At 39.8% G+C, this 23,025-nt stretch overlaps 1 protein-coding gene across 1 annotated transcript in view; it reads right to left on the bottom strand.

Moving 5' to 3' along the window:
• The window catches only part of LOC126188852 (inositol polyphosphate-4-phosphatase type I A), a 260,606-nt gene that overhangs the window by 129,683 nt on the left and 107,898 nt on the right, over positions 1-23,025 (bottom strand). Inside the window, exon 6 of the mRNA XM_049930493.1 lies at positions 10,664-11,133. Within this exon, the coding sequence (XP_049786450.1) occupies positions 10,664-11,133 (470 nt within the window). The remainder of the gene's footprint in view (positions 1-10,663; positions 11,134-23,025) is intronic.

The raw sequence follows: 23,025 nt of genomic DNA on the forward strand, positions 1-23,025 counted from the left end.
CACATTCACAGTCTTCAGAATAGATGAATAACCTTCACTGAATATACCATTATTTCAGCAGTTTTTGCCCCACAATGAAGATGTTTTGGTACCAGTTTCCCAACACACACACACACACACACACACACACACACACATTGAAGCTCTCATTATCATTTCGTGCATTGGCAACAGTGCATTTCCAAAGCAAATCTCCATTGTACATGAATTCGTATACCGGTTGAATCTTTTCTTTGACTAACTCATTGGGTGCCTACTACCACCATCTATATTTTGGCTGGTGCAAAGTTCCATTCAACATGCTATAATTTCTAAAATACTTTCAAAATCATAAAATCCTTTTGCAAGCATAATCTATATACTTCAGGAATATGAATTATGTAAAAAAAAATCCATTTTCTCATTGGTCTTGACCAGAACCTCCTGTTAAATTAGTCCTTTATGGTGCTGTAAGCTTGTAGATCAATGTTTTCCATTTGCAGTGTTTCCTGAACATCTTCCACTTCACAAGAAAAGGAGTTCTGGAAAATCTAGATTTTCTCAGAATGAGCATCTCAATCTGGAAACCTGGAAGAGAACTCTTTCTTTACATCACCAGGTAATCCCATGGCAAAAGACAGTGGAAAACCTGAACCGTATTCACCCTTCAATGACTGGCAATTGACAAAACGTAAGAAAATTTCCTGTCTGACATTTTGTTCAGAAAGTATTGGTTTCTGTCCGGAAGCTTTAACAATGTGTGTATAAGTCACGGAAAATACTGTCCTCTTCCTGAAGTTTTTAATTCGTTTCATTCAAATGGAGAGTAATATACCTGTAAGTTATGAAAGCTAGTTTCCATAGCCATTCTTTGTGTGAAGCATTTCAAAAGGATCTTTTTTTTTTTTTTTCTCTGGTCGATAAGAAAAGAAGCTTGACAAAATTCTGACACAGGCTGACCATCTTACTGCTATGTGGGAAGGGAGGTAGCTTGACATTTCCACATCTTCTAGGCAAGACTTGGATTGGTGATGTTTGGACCCATGACTTCAAATAAAATTGACAATGGAAATTACAAGTTCCATCACACAAGACATATCAACTGACTTTGCACAAAGTGTTTCCTGATGAAGAATGCAGTGTATTGTCAAAAGTTCTGTTGTAATACATTTCAGCTGATGAGAAAGAGGAAGGTTGTACTTCTCTGCTAAAGTTGACTGTACCCTTTGAAAGATATCCTCACCTGCTGTTACCATCATGCAAGTTTTCCAGTGACTTAAATGTTTGTTAGTGTTAACACCTCTAAAAAAAGAAAACAGTAAGACATTAAAAGCATCAAAGATGTCTGTAGATTAGTTCAAGGATATTAAGTACCAAGCAAACTTTGATGCCTTTTCTTGCAACTGATTTGATAAATTAGAATCTATATCTCCTACTTCATGCACCACTGTGTTTGCTAAAAGAGTAACCACTTTACACTGTTTGGTTTTGACAGAAAACAGTTCTTCAGGCAATCACCATCAATGAACATCTTCACGTGTTTGGCGATTTCATGTGCTATTCATACACTTACTTTCATAACGGCTTCACTGTCCTGAAACGTTTCCTAAAAATGTTCTGTTGCCAACAAAGTCCACATTTCAGTGTTTCAAATTCATTTTCAATTCACTTTCACAAACCTTATCCTTGATTCTCTCTCTCTCTCTCTCTCTCTCTCTCTCTCTCTCTCTCTCCCTCTTTCCTTTTTAGTGGCAATTTCCCAGTCCATATTTCATTGAAGATACAACACTCACTATCCACTTTTCTCTTTTTAGCTTCAATGGATGTACCACTCATGATTCCAAACAAAAACTAGAAATAACAGACTACTAACGCATAAAACAGGGTGAAACCAGAAAAATCAGTGATCTGAGCAAATCAAAGCCAGGAACAAGAAGTCACAGTCACCTGCAGGCACAGCACTCCTGATGTTGATTCTGACATGCTTTGAGAGCTGGAAGTCTCCTAGACGTCTCTATTAAACAAGTGGGAAGAATCACATGTTACTTTAAAAAACTTTCACTCAAGTGTGAGCTGTATTAAACACCTTTGCAAGCCAGATGCAGCCTACAGGCTGCATTTTGGAAACTCCTGCCTCAGCCCATGAAAATCCATGGAATGCTGTCACACTGCAAGTCATCACACAGGGTTGAAAACCAATGACAGTCATAGTCATCTCTACACACATAAATTCAAATTCCCTACTTGCCTCTTTCTGTATATCCCGGCTATTCTCAGGAACTATCATAGGGATTTTGATATGGTTTTTACTAATATGTCAGCCAATTTATGAGAAAGGTTTTTGTATGTAGGTTATAAATACACTGCTGGAAAAAAATACAAGACCTTTTTAGAAGTTTCCAATTTACTCAAGTTTTATTTTTGCAACAGTGTATATGAAGCATGTGAAATGATTATATTTACAGATCAATAGTACTACAAGCAGTTCTGAGGTACCAGGTATCGACCCATGCTGCAATACCAATATTAGTACGTGGTGTAGCTTCTACAGGTGGCAATGACGGCACTAACTCTGGATTCCAGTCAATCATATGAGTGGCAAATTCTGTCCTGGGATACACTGTGCCACACCTGCTTGGCCTGTTCACATAGTTCTATCCCACACTTGCTCGATTCGAGACAAATCCATAGATCATGCTAGCCAAGGAAGTTGCTGTACATCTTGCAGAGCATGTTGAAATTCACTGACAGTGTGTGGGCAGGCATTATCCTGTTGGAACAACACAGCACCTTCCTGTTGCAAGGCTGGCAAGAAAACTGGTCTAGCAACATTCTGCAGATACTGGGGCACTGGTCAGCATCCCCTCCATAAACACCGCAAGTGTACAAGAGCTGCAGCTTTTTGCACCCCTGGCCGTAAGGCCTAGGGTAGGGCCAGCTTGTCTTGGACAAATGCAGTCGACAAGACAGCACTCACCAGATCTATGTTGTACATGCAAATGACCATCACTAATGTGCAGGCACAATTTGCTTCCATTGCTGAAGTCTGTGGTGCATCATTCCACCTTCAAGTGATGGGACCAGTCTACCTGTGCACGTTGATGCTGTTGTGTGATTGGAAGATGAGCTAGAGCTCTGCATACCCATAGTCCACTGCTAATAAACCTCTTGTAACAGTTTGTGTTGACATGTTTGGGCTCACAAGCCTTCTGTTGGAGCTGTATGATCTACCACTGCTGCCTTTAAAATATGATGGTCTGGCAGCCACCTGTGTGGGTGGACATCCAGAGCCTCACCTACGAGTGTGAGAATATTGTGTGGCAACCGATAACAGCATCACCGCACAATTTATGTAAAACATCCAACTTGGGTGGCAGTTCTCCAATATAATCTGACCCCTTTCAAACTCACTCAGTTGGCTGCAGGACACATGAGTGCGTCTCCACGCCATGATTGCCTGCTCGCTTCACATGTTGGCACTGTGCTAAACCTTCTGGCTCTGAACATTAAAGATGGTGCTCTGGTAGCTATGCCACTGTGCTATTTATTGGCAGACTATGTTGAAACTATTATCAGTACATCTGCTATCCTCCAGATGGCATATGCCATCACTGAATCAAAATCGACACCATCTTTCCAAGTGTACTACTGTTTTTCTTTTCCGGCAGTGTGTTTCAAGTTAATTGGCTGAACTATGATGAATTTATCAACTGCCACTGTGAAAACAATACTACTGTTTCCTTGTGGTCAATGGCAGAACTTCTTCAATTGACAGCTCTGTGCAGTACAATTCATATATGGCCAAGCTGAGTGTGTGAAAATGATCTGCTTCATTTTATATACCAACAATAGACATAACAAATTAGCACGGCACAGTAAGTGTGGCTGCGACTTAACGTATTCAGTTATTACTTGTTTGGACACTTTGAAATCAAACTATATTTCGCATGCATCACTGTATAACCTGAAATGTACCAACCCGTAACCTAAAGTGTACCAACCAGTTTTTGAGCTTCTTAAAGAAAGAAATAGACATGGACATAATCTTCTTGTCACCTTAAAGACAGATGATTGAATGGCTTTCAGAAACTCCCAGATGACTATGCAAAATTTCGAAATTTCAGACTGTTAATTTCTGCTTACCTCACATTTTCAATTGCAATTTGCCCAATTCACTGTAAATTCTTCAAATGACAGGCAGCAGTTACTTAACTTCGAAGTATCATAAACTACCATTTGAGAACGATTGCACAACAAAAACACATGTGAATAAAAAACCTTTGACTTTTAATTTTATTGCAAAACGTAAAACATTTTCTGAAGAACTAAATCAGCAAGGGCTGGACCTCTGATTCGTTTACATAAAGAAAGTTTTTTTTAAGAGTGAAGATGACTCAACATTCGGCTTTCTGCTTCCCTTGAATCAAACCTAAATGCAGACATGATTCTTTACATCGTAGGGCAAATAAGTCTGCCACAAAGAACTGCGGCAATGGGTCTCAATAATGAACTACTGAGCACAAAGGTTTCTCATGGACTACACATCTAGATCAGGTGTGTTTCTTTCTGTTTCATTTTATTTGTGGCCTTTGGACAAGATTCACTCAGCCAGACTCCACTACATCATGCTACAAATTCAAAGACATATCCAGTCAGTCTCTTTCTTTCTCTCTCTCTCTCTCTCTTTCTCTCTCTCTCTCTCTCTCTCTCTCTCTCTCTCTCTCTCTCTCTCTCTCTCTCACACACACACACACACACACACACACACACACACACACACACACACAATGACTGTCTCCAACCACTGAGGCTGGACTCATTGTTTTCAGCACTTTATGGATAACTCTGAGCAGTGGCTTATAAACAAATTTACTGGTATGGCAGACTAGTCGTCCAATCGTATATACTTAGTACTACCCATGTGAAGCTGGGGCAGTTTGCAGTATTTAAAAAAAAAAAACATCCTAGCTCACAATATTGTAGATAATGCTATAGACTGCTATGCAGAGTAATTTAAAGATGTAAGTTGTCTTAGTCAAAGAGACCCACTATTCTACCACCATGGGTGCAAATGTCATGTTACTGCCGTATCACGGTTTAGTTCCATGCAGCAGGGAAGAGGCACAGTACTATACTCCTGGAAATTGAAATAAGAACACCGTGAATTCATTGTCCCAGGAAGGGGAAACTTTATTGACACATTCCTGGGGTCAGATACATCACATGATCACACTGACAGAACCACAGGCACATAGACACAGGCAACAGAGCATGCACAATGTCGGCACTAGTACAGTGTATATCCACCTTTCGCAGCAATGCAGGCTGCTATTCTCCCATGGAGACGATCGTAGAGATGCTGGATGTAGGCCTGTGGAACGGCTTGCCATGCCATTTCAACCTGGCGCCTCAGTTGGACCAGCGTTCGTGCTGGACGTGCAGACCGCGTGAGACGACGCTTCATCCAGTCCCAAACATGCTCAATGGGGGACAGATCCGGAGATCTTGCTGGCCAGGGTAGTTGACTTACACCTTCTAGAGCACGTTGGGTGGCACGGGATACATGCGGACGTGCATTGTCTTGTTGGAACAGCAAGTTCCCTTGCCGGTCTAGGAATGGTAGAACGATGGGTTCGATGACGGTTTGGATGTACCGTGCACTATTCAGTGTCCCCTCGACGATCACCAGTGGTGTACGGCCAGTGTAGGAGATCGCTCCCCACACCATGATGCCGGGTGTTGGCCCTGTGTGCCTCGGTCGTATGCAGTCCTGATTGTGGCGCTCACCTGCACGGCACCAAACACGCATACGACCATCATTGGCACCAAGGCAGAAGCGACTCTCATCGCTGAAGACGACATGTCTCCATTCGTCCCTCCATTCACGCCTGTCGCGACACCACTGGAGGCGGGCTGCACGATGTTGGGGCGTGAGCGGAAGACGGCCTAACGGTGTGCGGGACCGTAGCCCAGCTTCATGGAGACGGTTGCGAATGGTCCTCGCCGATACCCCAGGAGCAACAGTGTCCCTAATTTGCTGGGAAGTGGCGGTGCGGTCCCCTACGGCACTGCGTAGGATCCTACGGTCTTGGCGTGCATCCGTGCGTCGCTGCGGTCCGGTCCCAGGTCGACGGGCACGTGCACCTTCCGCCGACCACTGGCGACAACATCGATGTACTGTGGAGACCTCACGCCCCACGTGTTGAGCAATTCGGCGGTACGTCCACCCGGCCTCCCGCATGCCCACTACACGCCCTCGCTCAAAGTCCGTCAACTGCACATACGGTTCACGTCCACGCTGTCGTGGCATGCTACTAGTGTTAAAGACTGCGATGGAGCTCCGTATGCCACGGCAAACTGGCTGACACTGACGGCGGCGGTGCACAAATGCTGCGCAGCTAGCGCCATTCGACGGCCAACACCGCGGTTCCTGGTGTGTCCGCTGTGCCGTGCGTGTGATCATTGCTTGTACAGCCCTCTCGCAGTGTCCGGAGCAAGTATGGTGGGTCTGACACACTGGTGTCAATGTGTTCTTTTTTCCATTTCCAGGAGTGTATATGACACCATAATGGAATTAAACAGAGAAGCACCAAACAGAAGCGGAAATCCTCGCATCCAAAGTTGTATGGGCAAATTTTCCCTTCTCGATACCTTAGGGGAAACAGCTAGAGTAGCTGCTATGTAACAGACAATAGAAGGAACAACTTCTTCATAGTTCAAATGGCTCTGAGCACTATGGGACTTAACAGCTGTGGTCATCAGTCCCCTAGAACTTAGAACTACTTAAACCTAACTAACCTCAGGACATCACACACATCCATGCCGGAGGCAGGATTCGAACCTGCGACCGTAGCAGTCGCGTGGTTCCGGACTGCGCGCCTAGAACCACGAGACCACCGCGGCCGGCAACTTCTTCATAGTAAATTTCCTACACTATGAGTCCATTAGTGGGAAGTCAATGGAACACACCTTAAATTATGCAATAAAACCAGAGAAAATTGCTACTTATAAATATGTTGCTGCTATGATCACCAGGCATTCCGTAACTTATCGTGGCCATCAATTTATGCCATTCTGAGGTCACTTCAACTGCCTACAAGTATTATACAATGGTTTTAGGTGCTTTTGCCAAAAACAGAAGCAATGCTGTCATGTCTAGAGACATTATAAAAAAATTCAGAAAACTGCTCACAGGGATTCATAAGTGGCCCTGTCTCTTGGTATCTGATATCAGGAAAGCTTCAAGACAACAAAGCTTCCATAGTCAATGACATGATTCTAATGAAGGGAAACTCTGACAAGTTACTTGGATAAAGGATGTAATACAGTTGCTCAGTAATTACCATACATAAGTGGTCTGTTGTTCCTGAAAGGAGAACATATAAGTTATTAAAAGAAAATGTTTTAAGAGACTTGATCATGAAACTGAGCAACAGGTCCATAAAGAGAAAGTTCAGAACCAAAAGCATAGGCATCTTTTCTTATCAGTGACAAAAGTTTTAAAGCTTATGTAGAAGAAAATACCAACAAAAGTGTTAAGATAATATGCAAATTATTACCCTTGCAAGGTATGATTATAAACTGCCATTGCAAAAAACCAATATATATGATAACCCAATCCAAACTGTGATCACGGTATAGTGTGAAGGTATTTGGTCACACAGACTCCTGCCCACAGCATCACTATATTCAGTTAACCAGGTGCAATGCAGGACACTTTTTCAAATAACAAGAGCACTTGGTGCTAAGTTGAGTCATTGTAGGTAATACTTGGGATATGTGCATTAGATCTCAAGAATTGTGCACGGCTAGAAAGTGGAACAATAGAGAAATAATGTAAAAGTGGTTCAGTGAACCCTCTGCGAGGCACGTTAAGTGTGAACTGCAGAGTAGTCACATAAATATTTTCATGTTCAGAGGAGAACAATGGAGATTGAAATTTTGCAAAAAATCTTGCCACAACAAAACACACCTTTGTTTTAATGACTGTCACTCCAACTAGCGTATCACATCAGTGACACTCTCTCTCGTGATTAATGATGAGCTGTCTGCCTTTGAGCTTTTTCTATGTCCTCCATCAATCGTATCTGGTAAGGATCCAATACTGCACAGCAGTACTCTGGCAGAGGATGGACAAGCATAGTGTAGGTAGCCTCTTTAATAGACCTGTTGCATCTCTGAAGTGTTTGCCAATAAAACATAGTCTTTGTTTTGCCTTTCCCACAACATTACTGATGTGTTTGTTCCAATTTACATTGTTTGTAACTGTAATTCCTATGTGGTTAGTCAAATTGACACCCTTTAGAACTGTGCGATTTATCATGTAACCATAATTTAATAGACTCCTTTTAGAACTCGTGGATGACTTCACACTTTTCATTATTTAGGATCAATTTACCACTTTTTGCATCATACAATACCTTGTCTAAATCATTTTGCAATTGGTTTTGATCTTTTGATGCTTTTACTAGTTGATAAATGACAGCTTCATCTGCAAACAATCCAGGATGGCTGCTCAGATCGTCTCCTAAACTCTACACATAGATTAGGAACAGCAGAGTGCTGATAACACTTCCTTGTGGAACACCAGATCTCACTTCCATTTTACTTGATGACTTTCCATCAATTAATACAAACTGTGATCTTCCTGATAGGAAATCACAAATCCAGTAGTATAACTGAGAAGATACTCCATGGGCACACAATTTGATTAGAATTCACTTGTGAGGAACTGTGTCAAAAGCCTTCCAGACATCTACAAATAGGGAATCAATTTGAGATCCCCTGTCGATAGCACTCATTACTTTGTGAGGATAAAGGGCTAGTTGTGTTTCACAGGAACAACGTTTTCTGAATACATGCTGACTGTGTGTCAAGAGATCATTTTCCTCGAGGTGATTCATAACGCTTTGACACATTGTATGTTAAAAAATCCTACTGCAATATTACCATTTATAACGTAGTTCAAATAGATGTAGTGAATAGATGTGATAGAGAAAGGAAAAATGCTTGTAGTACAATATATGAGTGGTAGATATATTCAGGTATGGTAGGTAGACGGTCTTAATTAACTGTAGGAATATCTATGGTGAAGGTAAATCATGTTATGTTAACTGTAATAGTAAAAGCACTTCCATTAGTTGCCAATGTATAGGAAACAATATTAACTGTTGATAGAATAATTTGAGTGAGAACGAATACAAACTGTGTTTAAATTGCAGGAAACTGGATACAATGTAGCAAATAAACAAATATTGTAACAACACATCATAATAAAGTTTTAAATGCCCTGAGTGCAGCTTCAGTCATTATGCCCATTTCACGGCTTGAGGGTGTGTCTGTAAGGTGAATCAACAGATCATCTAGAACATTCTTGAATCTCATTCAACTTGGTGAACACAGAAAGCAGAGAGCTAAATATCTCACTATCAATCATTTGGAGGACCTTGACACTCACAATTAAATACTGCTACAAGTTTTGATGCCTAAGGAAAAAACAAATTGCCTTGAGTTTGTATCCAACATCATACATAAGAATACGATAACCATAAGGACCTTGTGTGTAGTGGGAAAGATACAGCTCTTTTTCTGAATGGTCTCTATGTGGGAAACTGGCATGAAGAAAACATGCGCACTATCATGCAGTATCTTCTGGACTTGATGAAAGTGAATATGTTCTGTGACAGCTTACAATTTACAGCCACTTTCACTTGATTGAACAGACTATTAAGGGGCACATTTATCTAGACGTGCAGCAAAATTGGATTGTGTTGCTGTCACAGACAGACAGGATGGGCTTCACTTACCAACAAAATGGTGTTCCATCTGGCTTCGAACTTGATGTTAATGAATTCTTAAACATAGTACTGCGAAACAACAAAGACTTCTATATATTTATGCAAAGCTTAACAACAGTATGTCAAAAAATACAGCTGTACATCAGCAAAAGAATTTCAATCACATTTAATAAACCAGTGTTGCACACTAGTTGAAGGAGATAGTTAAATGCAACACAATAGTGACTGATAAGGAAAGGAACAATATGGCTCACTGATTAATGCTATGCACTACAGCTCTTCATCCACCATGTAACTCCTGCAGATGCAAGAAGAGTTTGGTGTCGGGCATGTTATAAAATGATATGTATAATGTATATTACTTCTTGGATGTAGCATCTACTGATTAATTCTTCCAAATTCCTGCTCCAGTGAGCAGCAGAAGTACATTAAATTTTGCTGCCTCTGTAAAATGAAAATAGGCATCCTGAACATTTTAGATTACTTATCTAGGAGACAGTGTCGTCATATTTGGAGGGGGCAGGGAATGGGGGGAGGAGGAGGAGGAAGGGAGAGAGGTAGTAGTAGGGGAGGGAGGAAGGGAGGGAGGGAGGGAGGGAGGGAGGGAGGGAGAACTCGAAAGTGTGAGGGAAGTATAAACAAAAGACAGTACAAAAGAAGAGAAATCACACAGCAGACAGTCATAAATCATTATCGGTTCTCAACAATCCCTTTCCGTTTCTTGCGAGCTTTAGAAATTTTCTCTTTGGATTCTCTAGTTGTAGAAAGTAGTGAGACTGAAAAATTTTTCTTAGATTGCTGCTACATGCTATTTCTGTAAACATTAATTTCAACTTGCATTTCACTTGCAATTTTTTAATTAAATAAAGCAATATGAGATGCTTTACCGCAGAAACCTCATGCTCTGGCACACTACGGCATGGTGTAGACTCCGTGCTCCCACCCTTATCTTCAGGTTCGAGGTTCCACACACTGATTGACAGGAAACCGACAGTAGTACCAGATGCTGATTGTAGGGGTATACGTAGACGATCTGCTTCTTGTATTTTCCCTAGAGTGACGATTGCTGAACCAATGGGAATTGCTGTTTGAGACACATGTTCACGAACATCAAAAGCAGTCAAACGGACTCTCGTGTCTGTACCCAAGCCGTCACTAGCACGGAAGCTGATGGTGTTAAGGAAACAGGGATTACTGCTCCTCTCAACCACTTCTGTTTTCCCATATTTCATCCAGACTCTTTCTGATGGTATGAACACATGCACAGCAAGCACAGGGTTAGGTGAGCGCCCATGACCATCACAAAGCAAATTATCACAGGCCAACGATATCTCGCAAAGTGGCAATTCTGAAGGATCTGCAAACAAAAGAAAACAAATGTTAGCAGGATAAGTCTGCATGTCAAGTAAAATGGTACAAATGTACAGGCACACTTATAATATCAAAGTACTTATACAACAGAAAAAGCTCTACACCAGCACCTAGTTTTATGGCAGCAACATTTCTTGACAAAATATCAGTCCAATAATTATTCTACTAAGCTGTAATTTTCTTACATGCGTCTCAATTTGTGTGAGAATGCAGAGCAATGTTGCTCTGCAGATATAATTAACTGACAAGTAACTCACTCATTCACTCACTCCAAATGGAAGGAACAAAGATAAACATACAGTTGAGGAATTGAGTAATTGTCAGGCAGATAAACCATACTTTATATATATCCCCATGTTCTGATTAGTGGCCAACACTGAATTCTGAAACTCCATTACACATTTGTCTAAATTAGTCTGAACTATGGCAGAGAACATGCCTGCTTACGCATTTTGGTAATCAAACTCTCATATTTCTCAGAGTGAAATCACGAGCATATTTTCTGTATTTAGTAACTTTTTCTGATCCTTGTTTCATGTAACCAGACACACAGTGTAGGAAGTTCATTACTCCAGCGCAGATTTAAAATTCAGTTGTCTGACTTTTAATTGGAATGTATGTGTGAACTTTCCTCATACGTATGTGTTTCATTTCTTCTACTTTTCATTTCGTTTCAGTTTTATGATTACGTAGCTTTGCTCAAGCAATGTGGTAGTAATTTCACCACCTGTTAATTCAGGGCAAACTTGGATACGTGTTATTCTTAATGCTGCATGATACTTTATTGATATTTGGGTCTATAATGTATACGTTTGTCTTCTTTCAGCTTTCATGAATCTTCATAATTTTGCTTTGTTCATGAATATTCAACTGTAGTTGCAGGTGTTTCACGCCTCTGTAGCTTATTTTCATGTGCGAGGTGATGAAGATAAATTTCTTTATTGGAAAGTGTTCCACAGTATGCATATTCACAATAATACATCACAGTGATGTGGATGAACCTCTGAGTCTTTGCCTTACTGTGACAGGTAAAATGTGTGTGTGAATATAATAGGTTTGTGTGAATGTTTCCCATCAGCACCTAAGATTTCCTTTACGTTTATCACCACAATGCATCTCAGGCAATGACAGATCAGAGTTTAGAATTAATTTGTATATTTTTAATATGTTGTTTTATTTTAATAAACTATGTTAAACTGTGATGACTGTTTCTCAGACAAACCTGTCCCCTTTTGCAAGATTATTTCTAATAACACCACCTGGCGTTCCTGAAGCACAAAAGGCAGGCCTTTTATTTTTATCTGACCATCTTATTCTTTTTGTCAATGCTTAAGCTTCTGCTTGCTCTGAATTATTTGATTTATCATTTGTACTTAAATTGTTTCCAGATATTCACTTGGATCTTTTTATTAACATTAACGTGTTAGTTATGCTCACCAATTCAATGACTGATTCAGTTCTCGTATTAAATTTTCCCAATTTTAATTAAATTGGGTGGTGACCTAGAAAAATATTGTGGCACACGAAACTTACAGTAGACTCTGCGATTTCCACGTTGGCTAATTTCCCCCAGTTTCTGTTTGCTTCCAGATAACCATTCACCCATTACTAACCATTTATATGTCAACCCTGCATGCAACCATGACTGGAGCTGTAGAGAAACAGTCAGAAGGTAGGATGTATTAATTGCAACTTACGCATCGTTCCAAGACGATTTCTTCTCATGATTTTACAGCGTTGTTCTTGACTCACAGTTGCATTGTTCTGTTAGTTTGGGAACTATTTATTTAATTTTGTGTGGGTATATATTGCATGTGTCAATTCTATGTGTCAGGTTGTGTGCGATACCTATATTTAGACTGTGTGTGAAACTTATATTCTGACTGCTTGTTTAGGAAAGTAGACAAATATTACTTTTTTTTATTTATTTATTTTTTTATTATTGTTTTTGTGGCTGCAGTGTTTTGATAGTGACATTTTGCAGAAGTGGGCTTCACTTATGACGACTCGTACCTGGTCCAAAAGCAATAATAATAGCGAAAATGTTGACACAATGGAACACAGTAATTGTTCAGCTGCAGAGGTCAAGCAAACCCAGAAGTATAGTAGCAGGGCTCCATACCTCTCTGATGTAGTGCAGGGTAATGAACAGTTTTCAACTGGAAACGTTGGCAACAATACCACACATGTAAGTTTCGAAAACAAACAGAAAACACCCACTTTCATGTTGGAAAGTGCAGGGATGACCTTAAGTAATAGTAGTGAAAGTAGAGTTGAGTCCCTGATCAACCCTGTAGTAGACTATCAATTTGATATGAGAGAGCTAGCAAGAATATTATCTGAAGAGAATCATAAGGCGTCAGAAGAAAGTAATAAAAAATTATCTGAGGAGAATCATAAGGCGATAGAAGAAAGTCATAAAAATTATCTAAGGAAGTGGACCAAGAGCTGGCAGGTTTCGCAGTAGAGATGAAAAATGATGTAGTTGCAGGAATTTAAGGAGCAGATTCAAATTCTCAAACAGCATGTTTGCAATTTGGAAGAGGGGCAGCTGCACACTAGTGAACAACTTAAGCTGCAGGAAGAGAGTCTTATGGGGGATTTCTGTGTGTCAACTGAGTCATGTAAGCACGAACATGTGGAGCTGCGTACACTTGTGGAAAGTCCAGCGGCACAGGTACTGGAATGCATTAGTGGCCGGGTGGACGCAAAGCAATCCATATATTGGAAGCCGAGGTCGCAAGCAAGGCCGGAAGGTTAGGGGATTTGTTTATTAGCAACATTTGTGACACGAATGCACCAATCAGCTTAGTTGAGAGGGTAGGGAGGAGATCAGCACTGAAAGCTCAATGTGGTCAATGGGAAGCAAGCACGCAGCATAGAGACATTTCGAAAGAATTTTGTGAGTGTGTAGTGCACTTAGAGAACCTTAGGTACAATGCAGAGGCTAGTGAACATGTCTATAAACACAGGTGGGAGAGTAGATATTGGGCCCAGTGCTGATTTGGACGAGAATAGGGGAGAAGAAAGTGAAATGTGAAATGGAAGCACTCGCGAGCAATCTCCATGAGAGGAAATGCACAGATTTGATTTTAAATATTTCCTCTTGGTGAGAAAGTTAGAAGTGTTTTGGAATGCTACAGATGGGACTCATCCCAGGCCTTGGTTACAACATTTCCAATTTTCCCTTCCTCCAAACAGGCCGAACTCGTACAAGATTGAATAGATGTGCCTCGGAAGTGAGCCAGCTGTATGCATGAGGGGGGCAGCACAGGCAACTGTAACTCAGTCAAGGAGTTCCAACAGATTTTTCTATCAGCTTACTGGTCTGAGGCAGCCCAGGACTGCATTAAACACGGGATAATTATGATACCAAACTTACCTCATCCAGGCTTTTCAAGCCCAGCTCAGTTATTCGAAGATATGCTATACAAAAATCAGTTCTTGTACAATCCTTAAAGACCAGCAGAACTGAATCACATTTTCATTATGAATTTACCAACGAACTTGCGCCACACTATTATTGCAAAGATGAAATAGAGGGATTTAGAACCATGCTACAGGAACTTCAGTACAATGCAGGTGATGGCGCACAGCATGGTGGATCATATTCGGATAGACAGATGAGTTGTGGCCAGTCGCAGCCGCAGTGAAAACAGGAGACAGGACCACACGTGGAGGTGAGACCAATATGAGAATGAAACAATAATAATAAAAATAATAATCGCAAGCGATGAGGAAGGAGGAGGGGGAGGAGTCCCACCTCGTAAAAAAACCTGGGTCCATCTGGCTCCAGATGCTAGCACCCTGTGAGGGCCCCTGCCTAGAGTTACAGGCGAAACCGGTCAACAGTCTCAAAGGTGGAAGAGGAATCCTAACTCCCAACGGCAGAGAGAGCGGAAGAACCTAATGGAGAAAACCATGAAAAATAATCATTTTGGGCTAACAATCTGATGTTACCTTGGAATTTATTTCCTACCACGTACAATGTACAATTGCAGAATGGAAAGTCCACTAAAAGAAAGCACTACCCCAAGTGGTAACTCGAAAGAGGAATCCACCATTGCTTTACACAATGCATCAGCACCTAGGGTTCTGGGGAGTCCGAACATCTGCATTAAGGAGGAGTTGGAGCATCCTTGGTATCCTTCCAAGTTCAAAAGGAAATTCTTTGCAGGCACCTTGAACGTAAACTCATTACTAAAAATTGGTAAAAAAAAAGAACTTAAAATTCTCTTAGATAAGCATGAAACTCAAATTGTAGCAGTTCAAGAAACAAGATTTTTGGATGAAAATGTTACAGAAATCAAAAACCATAGAATTTTTAAGGGTAAACCAGCAATAAAAATCATGAAAGGCATGCCAATACTTGGTACCACATTCTATGTTCATGAAAATTTAGTAGATAACATTACAGAATTCAAATCCAGTTCAGAAAGACTCTCTCTTCTCACAGTTAAATGCAAGAATAAACAATATACCTTTGTTGATTGTCATTCCCCAATCAATGATGACAATACGAAAAATCCAAGTAAAGTAGAAGCATTCTGGGAACTTCTAGAGGAACAAATATCAAAAATTCCAAAATCAAATGATGTTATACTAATGGGGGATTTTAATGCACAAATAGGGAGGGAAAAATCATTTTGAAAAATAGTATGATATTATCCAGCCCATAAAAGAAGAAACAAAAATGGCACAAGACTAATCAGTCTTTGTAGAACATTTCAGATGAAGGTAATGTCAACCTCCTCCTTTTTTTAAAAAAAATTGGATCTCCCCAAATCCACTGCTAAGGGTTTTCCAGTTAGATCACGTGGCTATTTAGAAATGAAATTTAAAAGAAATCATGAATGTAAAAGTAGCAAGAAACAGGGAATTTGATTCTGATCATTACCTGACTAAAATTGAAATGAAACTTCTCCCCAATAAAAACCAAAAGAGACAGCAAAAATTAATTAAATATAATACAGACAGGCTCAAAACCATCAAAGAGGTAATAAAAAAATTTCAGGAAGAAATTAAAGTAACTAAATCAGGGAAATGGGAAGAAATATCGAAAGAAATCAACAAGGCAGCAAAACATGTATTTGGAACAACAAAAATGAAGAAGAAAGTCTGGCGGAATGAAATCTGTGAAGAAACAGTTACAGAAAGAACAAAAGAGTGGAAGAAATGGAAATGCTCTGGGAAGCCTGAACACCTTGATGAAGTTAGAATGTAAGGGAAAGAAACAGCAAGAATAATAAAGAGTGCTAAAAGATCATTTGAGAAATCACAACTTCTTGACATACAAAACAACTTTGTAAAAAATAAAAGTCATCTAAAGGGCCACCTAGCTCCAAGTATTTTCTTCACAGATGGAAATGGTGAAGTATGCCCAAGCAACAGCCAGAATTGTGAACTACTAAGAAAGTACTTTGAAAAACTGTTGAACTGTGAAGAACCAAACTGTAAGCTACAATTTCCAGCTCTCCATGAAAATACAGAAGCAGATCCACCACTTACAGCAGAAAAAATTAAAAAAGCAATAAGTACTCTGAAAAACAACAAAACCAGTGGAGAAGACTCTATTAGATCTGAACTTATTACATGGTCTCAACCAAAAATTATAACTAAACTTCAGCTCATGTTTGAAGAAATATGGGAAACTGAGAAGATACCAGAAGACTGGAAATAAGCTCTCAACCATCCCTTGCACAAGAAAGGTGATAAGCGAAATGTAAATAACTACAGTGGGTTATAAAATATTTCCAACAATACTACTAAACGAGGTAGAAGCAACACTTGAAAGCCATTTGGGAGAATATTAGAGTGAATTTAGAAAGGGCAGATTTCTCTCAGAATAGATTTTCAACCTAAACTCCATAATTCGTCACAGACTTACAGACTCCAAAGACAGAGTTGTAACATTCATCGATTTTAAAAACGCATTTGACTCGGCTGATAGGGAAACACTAGATAAAGTGATCAGAGAATTTGGCATCAAATCTAAATAAATTTAAATATTTGGAAGAAATTATCCAAGAAAATGGCTTAGAAAAATTTTCTGTAGAAGAAAGAGTACATAAAATGGAGAGAGCTTATGAAATAACAAGGAATGTCTACAATAAAAGGTGTCTGTCTAAAAATTTGAAGATACAGCACTACAACACAGTAGTAAAACCAGAATGTCTTTATGCAAGTGAATGTTAAGTACTGAACTACAAATTACACGAACTTGAAGTCCTAGAAAGAAAAATCATTCAAAAAATACTTGGGCCACCAAAAAATACAGAGGTATGGAAATTAAGAAGCAATGAAGAAGTTTATCGCAACATACAAAACATAAATGAAACACTATGAAAGAGGCTACTGCTATTTTTTGGACACTTGTACAGAATGAACAGCAACAGATTAACCAAACAGATTTTTAAAAATCTTTGGGACAAGAAGTCAACAATAGCCTGCATTCAAGAAGTTAGGAAAAACTTGTAAAGAAACAACACAAGTGAAAAAGATGCAACAGAAAGAGAGATTTTGAAGAGGAAAGAGTTAAAAATGAAAGGATTCCAAGGCAAGAGGGAGAAGAAGACAGGGTCAAAATGGTCCAAGGAGAGAAAATGGGTACATAGTGAAAAGATGAAAGAATACTGGAGGAAAAAGAAAGAACAACATAGAAGTAAGCATTGAAATGGGTGTGTCGTCCTTAGATAACCTAAACAAAGAATGAAAGAAGAATAGGGAACATAGGTATCATTACAGTAATCAACAAAGTTAAATTAACCTACACTATTACGGTAACAGACAGCATTACGGGAACCGAGAAAGTTACGGCAACCATGACAATTATGGAAACCAGAATGAACGTAGTAGCCATGAGAACTATGACCAATCTCTTGGTGAAAGACATGTTAACAATGGTGCACCAGATTCTCCTCCAGGAGCCCAGATGAGGCCAGCAAACCCCAGACACAACCAGATGTGCACCAGTGGTCACAATCAGCAATGAAGATTAGCAAATTTGGAGGACGAGGCTGTGGAGCACATCGTGGCAAAGCCGCAGGGACATGTATTGTATATACGAAAGGATGACATTAGAGAGGAATTTTTGCAGGAAATCTGCAGTGCAAAGGTTATGGCAATCAGCCTGGCAGTTACAACTGTGGTTAGGGAAGTGCAACTTCAGTGCATTATCGACTCCACAAGCCATTTCTCAATTATCAGAGAGGCAGCATTTTGGAAAAGTGAGAAAGATGGTGTTTGGCCTAATTTTTGGTTGAAGGGAACAAAAGTAAAGGGAACAATACATGGAAAGAGCACTGAAATACACAGACAGACGTGACTAACTTTAACATGTCAGGGGAAAGAGTTTAAGCTTAATTTTTATATTCTCCACAATTAAATGTGGCTGTTATATTGGGAACAGACTTTATGTATACCTACCATGCTGTGATTGACGTGGGTGGAGGAATTATGATGGTCCAGGTTGACGGTAAATTTGTGGATATTGTATGTAATGAATGTGTATTGCATCGCAAACCTGAAGTCAGATACCCGAGTTTTTGTGTTCAATCAGAGGCTTGACTAGGTCAGGAGGTCCCAGTAATTCTCCATTCCTAGTTGTACCTAAAAGTTATGGCAATGTTCACCTTGTCTTGCATTCCAGACAGATAAATACTGTCATTATGCCAGAGATGGACAGGCTGGAGGCCAGGACGAAATGTTGCAGTGTTTCCATGGTGCAACAGTTTTGTCATCAATCAATATCTGCACCAGCTTCTGGCAGATTGCTTTGAATCCTTCATGTAGACAGTACACCGCCCTTCTCTGTTACGGTAATTGCTTCCAGTTCCGGCACCTTCCACTCAGGCTGAACATATCTTCAACATCATTTATTAGAGGGCTAAACAGCATTTTGCTGGACGATTTGCAGGCATAGGTAACACTTTATGTCAATGATATTCTCATCACAGAAAATTCATGAGAACAACATAATGAAATGTTACGTAGACTATTGGAGGTTTTAGAAAATGCAAGTGTTACTATGAATTTAGAAAAGTCTCAATTTGGACAAAAAGAAATAAAGTTGCTGCGGTATACAGTGTTGGCGGATGGAATACGACTAGATGCTGAGAAAAATTGCAGCAATAGCGCAGTGTGCACCACTGACAAATAAGAAGCAGTTGAGAGCATATTTATGCCTCTGCAACTTCTATATGTGGTTTGTAAACACGAGTGTACTTTCCACACCTCATCTTTGCACCTTGACAGGCAAAAACACCTTGTGGGATTGGTACCAGGAAGCACACAAGGAATTTAACAAAATGAAGGATGCACTAACCAATGCACCTCTTCTGTCACATTCTGATCTGATGAAGGAGTTTTGTCTCATGACAGACAGTTCTTTGTCTGGCTTAGGTGCAGTTCTCTGTCAAGCAGATGGTGAGGATGACACATTTTCTTGGAAGAGAATTTCCTGTGGCAGTAGAGCGCTCTTGCACTCAGAGAAAAACCACTCTATCATGGAACTTACGGCACCTGCAATCATCTGGACATGCAAGAAATTCTGGAGTTTTTTTGTTTGGTCAAATGACTAGCGTGTTCAAGGACCATTGCACTCTGCAGTTTTTAATGAGCACAAAACTGGGGTATGGAAGACTGTCCCACTGGATTTTATTTCTCCTAGAATTTTACTATTGAATATATTTCTAGAGAAAAGAATGGGATCACAGATGTACTGTTGCACATGCCGATAAGATTAGATCATGCAGGAGAGGAGTAGTTTGGAGAAAACAACTCCAGTGTTTTTTCCTTGAAAAATGTTGCTTTTGAAAACTTTTGAGTTCACATCCTTAAGTAACATCTGGCAGGAGCAGGATAAGGACAATGTATTGAAAAACTTATAGAAGAAATGGCACAATGAAGACAATGTGGCGATCTGTCTGCTTTATTTAGTTCAGAACGGGATCTTGTTTAAACGACAAGCCCCAGACAAGTGAATAAACTGGTCTGGTATGTGCATTTAAGCTACGGGCACTTTGGTGCATGTAAATGTTTCCTATGGCTGTGGAAACCTGCAACTTTAACAATACGCTATGTCATATTTAGAAAGTAATTAAGAGTATGCAGGCCCTGCCAGCAAGAGAAATTGTCCACGGAGTCATATGGTGCATCACTGCATCCCATTATTCTGAGTAAACTGAGATCTAGCTGTAGTAGATATTTTTAGTCCTCTAGTATGCTCTATGACAGGTTTTAAGTGTGTCTTTGTTGCAGTGGAGCTCAAATCGAAATGTGTGTGCCTGACGGTACTACGCAAAGCCATGGGGAAGGCAGCTGCAACTGCATTCAGTAGGTTCAGTGAAGAAAGTCATCTCTGCTAATGGACCACTATTTAGGTTGAAGTTCTGAGAGTGTATGGTATCTAATAGAAAAATTAAACCAATGTTTATCTTACTATACCACACTTCCTCTAACCCTAGCGAATGCTGGATGAAGAAAATTGGGAATCTCTTTCATATATACTGCAATAGTGACCACCGGTAGTGGGACCCACATATAAGCCAATTTCAGGACATATTGAATGAGTTGCCGAATGGGACAACTATGCTGCCACCTGTTTTGGTACTCAAAAACAAAGAAGGCCAAGTAAAGTTGCTGAATCAGGATTTAGGTGTACTGAAATTGTGGACTTTGCAATGTGAAACATTAAAAGTGCAGCCAAGAGAAGAATCAAAGCTCACAAAAAGAACGTTAGAAAGATTCAGTTTCATATTGGCCAAAAGGTTGGATCCAGAACCATAAACTGTCCAACAAAAAATTTGCCCTGTGCAAGACATTTTTGAATTTGTACAGTGGTCCATATTGCATGAAACACATTCCACAAGGAAATGCAGTGGAAAAGGAGATGCTCCGGACACAAAAGTCACAAGGCCTCCATCACATTTGAAATATTAAACCATTTAAACCAGCAGATGTGGACACCACAGAGGAACAGTCAAATCATGGTAGCATTGGTATTAGGTATGAAAATAAATCTTTGTTTGCACATGGGTATCGTAGTAGTTACATCTGTTTGTAGTAAATTGTCCTAACTCTGTAGATCGTTGTGCACGGGAATAAAGTTAGTGGTAAATAACACTCAGTCTCTGTAGGTAGATTTAACACGGAATCCACTCCATTTCCTTACCATATCTTGTACAAGACATATCCTGACCAAATTCTCAATATAAATAATATGTTGTATCTTTACTATGTAAGACTTAACTTTATTGTCTAAATTTTAAGTCTCATTCCAATAATGTTAAAAGAGCTTATGTGTGAGTCTTGGTAACATTTTGCTCATACAAGTAACTTTGTGAGAAGTAAATTCATTTCTTTTTCACGTTTAAAATTTTTTGAAATCTTTATAATTTATTCATATAAGTTTTCTTGTTTCTTTCATTTCATTTTATTAAGGCCTACACTGTAAAGCAATTTTTGGGGCAGTGTCTCATGCATTAGTTTTAAGTCAGCAGTAAAAATTTCCTTTGTAAATTCTGTAACACCTATATGATGTTATCATGAAATGTTTCTCAGTGCAATTTGAGATAAGCTTTGTGAGTCACCAGCATCTGTTAGAGATTCTGTGGTTAAGAGCATGCCATCTGCGCCTAATGACGAATTTACCAGGTGAGCTAATAACAAGTGGGCTCCATCCAGTAGCGACAAAAGCAGATCTGCAAGAAGGGGCCGCTCAGCCCAACCCCCTGCTTCACAGTATCAAACGGTTGTGTCTACCTGACAAGCTAAGGCCTTAGGCTAAGCCTGTGTCTGCAGGAGGCGATGTCAACTGTCAGACGCACCCATCCAAATTCAATGTGCTCTGTGCCAAGGGGATGTGCCGCTCAACAGCGACTTATGTCATCGGGTGACAGCATCTTCATCGGTGTCCCTGCTGATGAGGATGACACACAGACGAGCCAGTTCATGTCTCCCTTGCGAAGAGATACCATAGATGATCGAAGGCGGATTATAATTCAATGTCACTGATAACGCGTGAAGGCGGTACACCATGTGACCACAAATTGCACGATTGATGACTGAGGTGATGGATGCAGCAAGATCGCATGCAACAACTTACTGTATACTTCATAAACTGCCAAAACAATACAATCCTCTTGCTTCGGACATCAGGAAGTGCGATGACTGAGTGTGAAAACAGTGCACAACTATTGCTCATTTCTGTGTGACTTAAACAAAACCTATGAACAAATTTTCATAAAAGTGATGATGACAGACATCACACTTAATGATTCACTGAAATCATCAGGTTTAACTTCTTTGTCGATTTATTGACACTTTGGATATGGCCAAGATATGATTCATGCTACTATCATCTCTCATATATAATGTATTACCTATGAGAAGTATGGAAGTGTGCACAATGGTGCCATGAACAAATTTCTTTCTTATTCGTATTTTTATAATACTCACAATAATCTTCGAACTTGTTGAATTTTTTTAACTTATTGATACCTTGTACAACCAATCTGGGTAAGTGTTTGCTTAGCCTAAATTTTCATTCTAATATATTCTGATGTGTTGCATTCCTTAATGTACTATACTCACCATTCATGTTGTATCTAAACTTGGGGTTCCCCCCCCCCCCCCCCCCCCTCGTGATACTTTCACATACACTTTTAACTCACTGTGTTCTCAAGTTACACATATAAAATACTTGTATTTAGGCTTGGATCTGGGATTGGGCATGACATAAGTGTCACATCCACCTTTTCTGATTTTAAACTCATCGACTGAACATTATGTTAATCTAGGTAACCAAATGAAGTCCCGTTTAAATCAGTATATTGCAGTGTCACAGAGTAGATTCATTTTACACATATATACTTATAGT

This window comes from Schistocerca cancellata, chromosome 5, assembly GCF_023864275.1.
Source record: "Schistocerca cancellata isolate TAMUIC-IGC-003103 chromosome 5, iqSchCanc2.1, whole genome shotgun sequence".
NCBI lineage: Eukaryota > Metazoa > Arthropoda > Insecta > Orthoptera > Acrididae > Schistocerca > Schistocerca cancellata.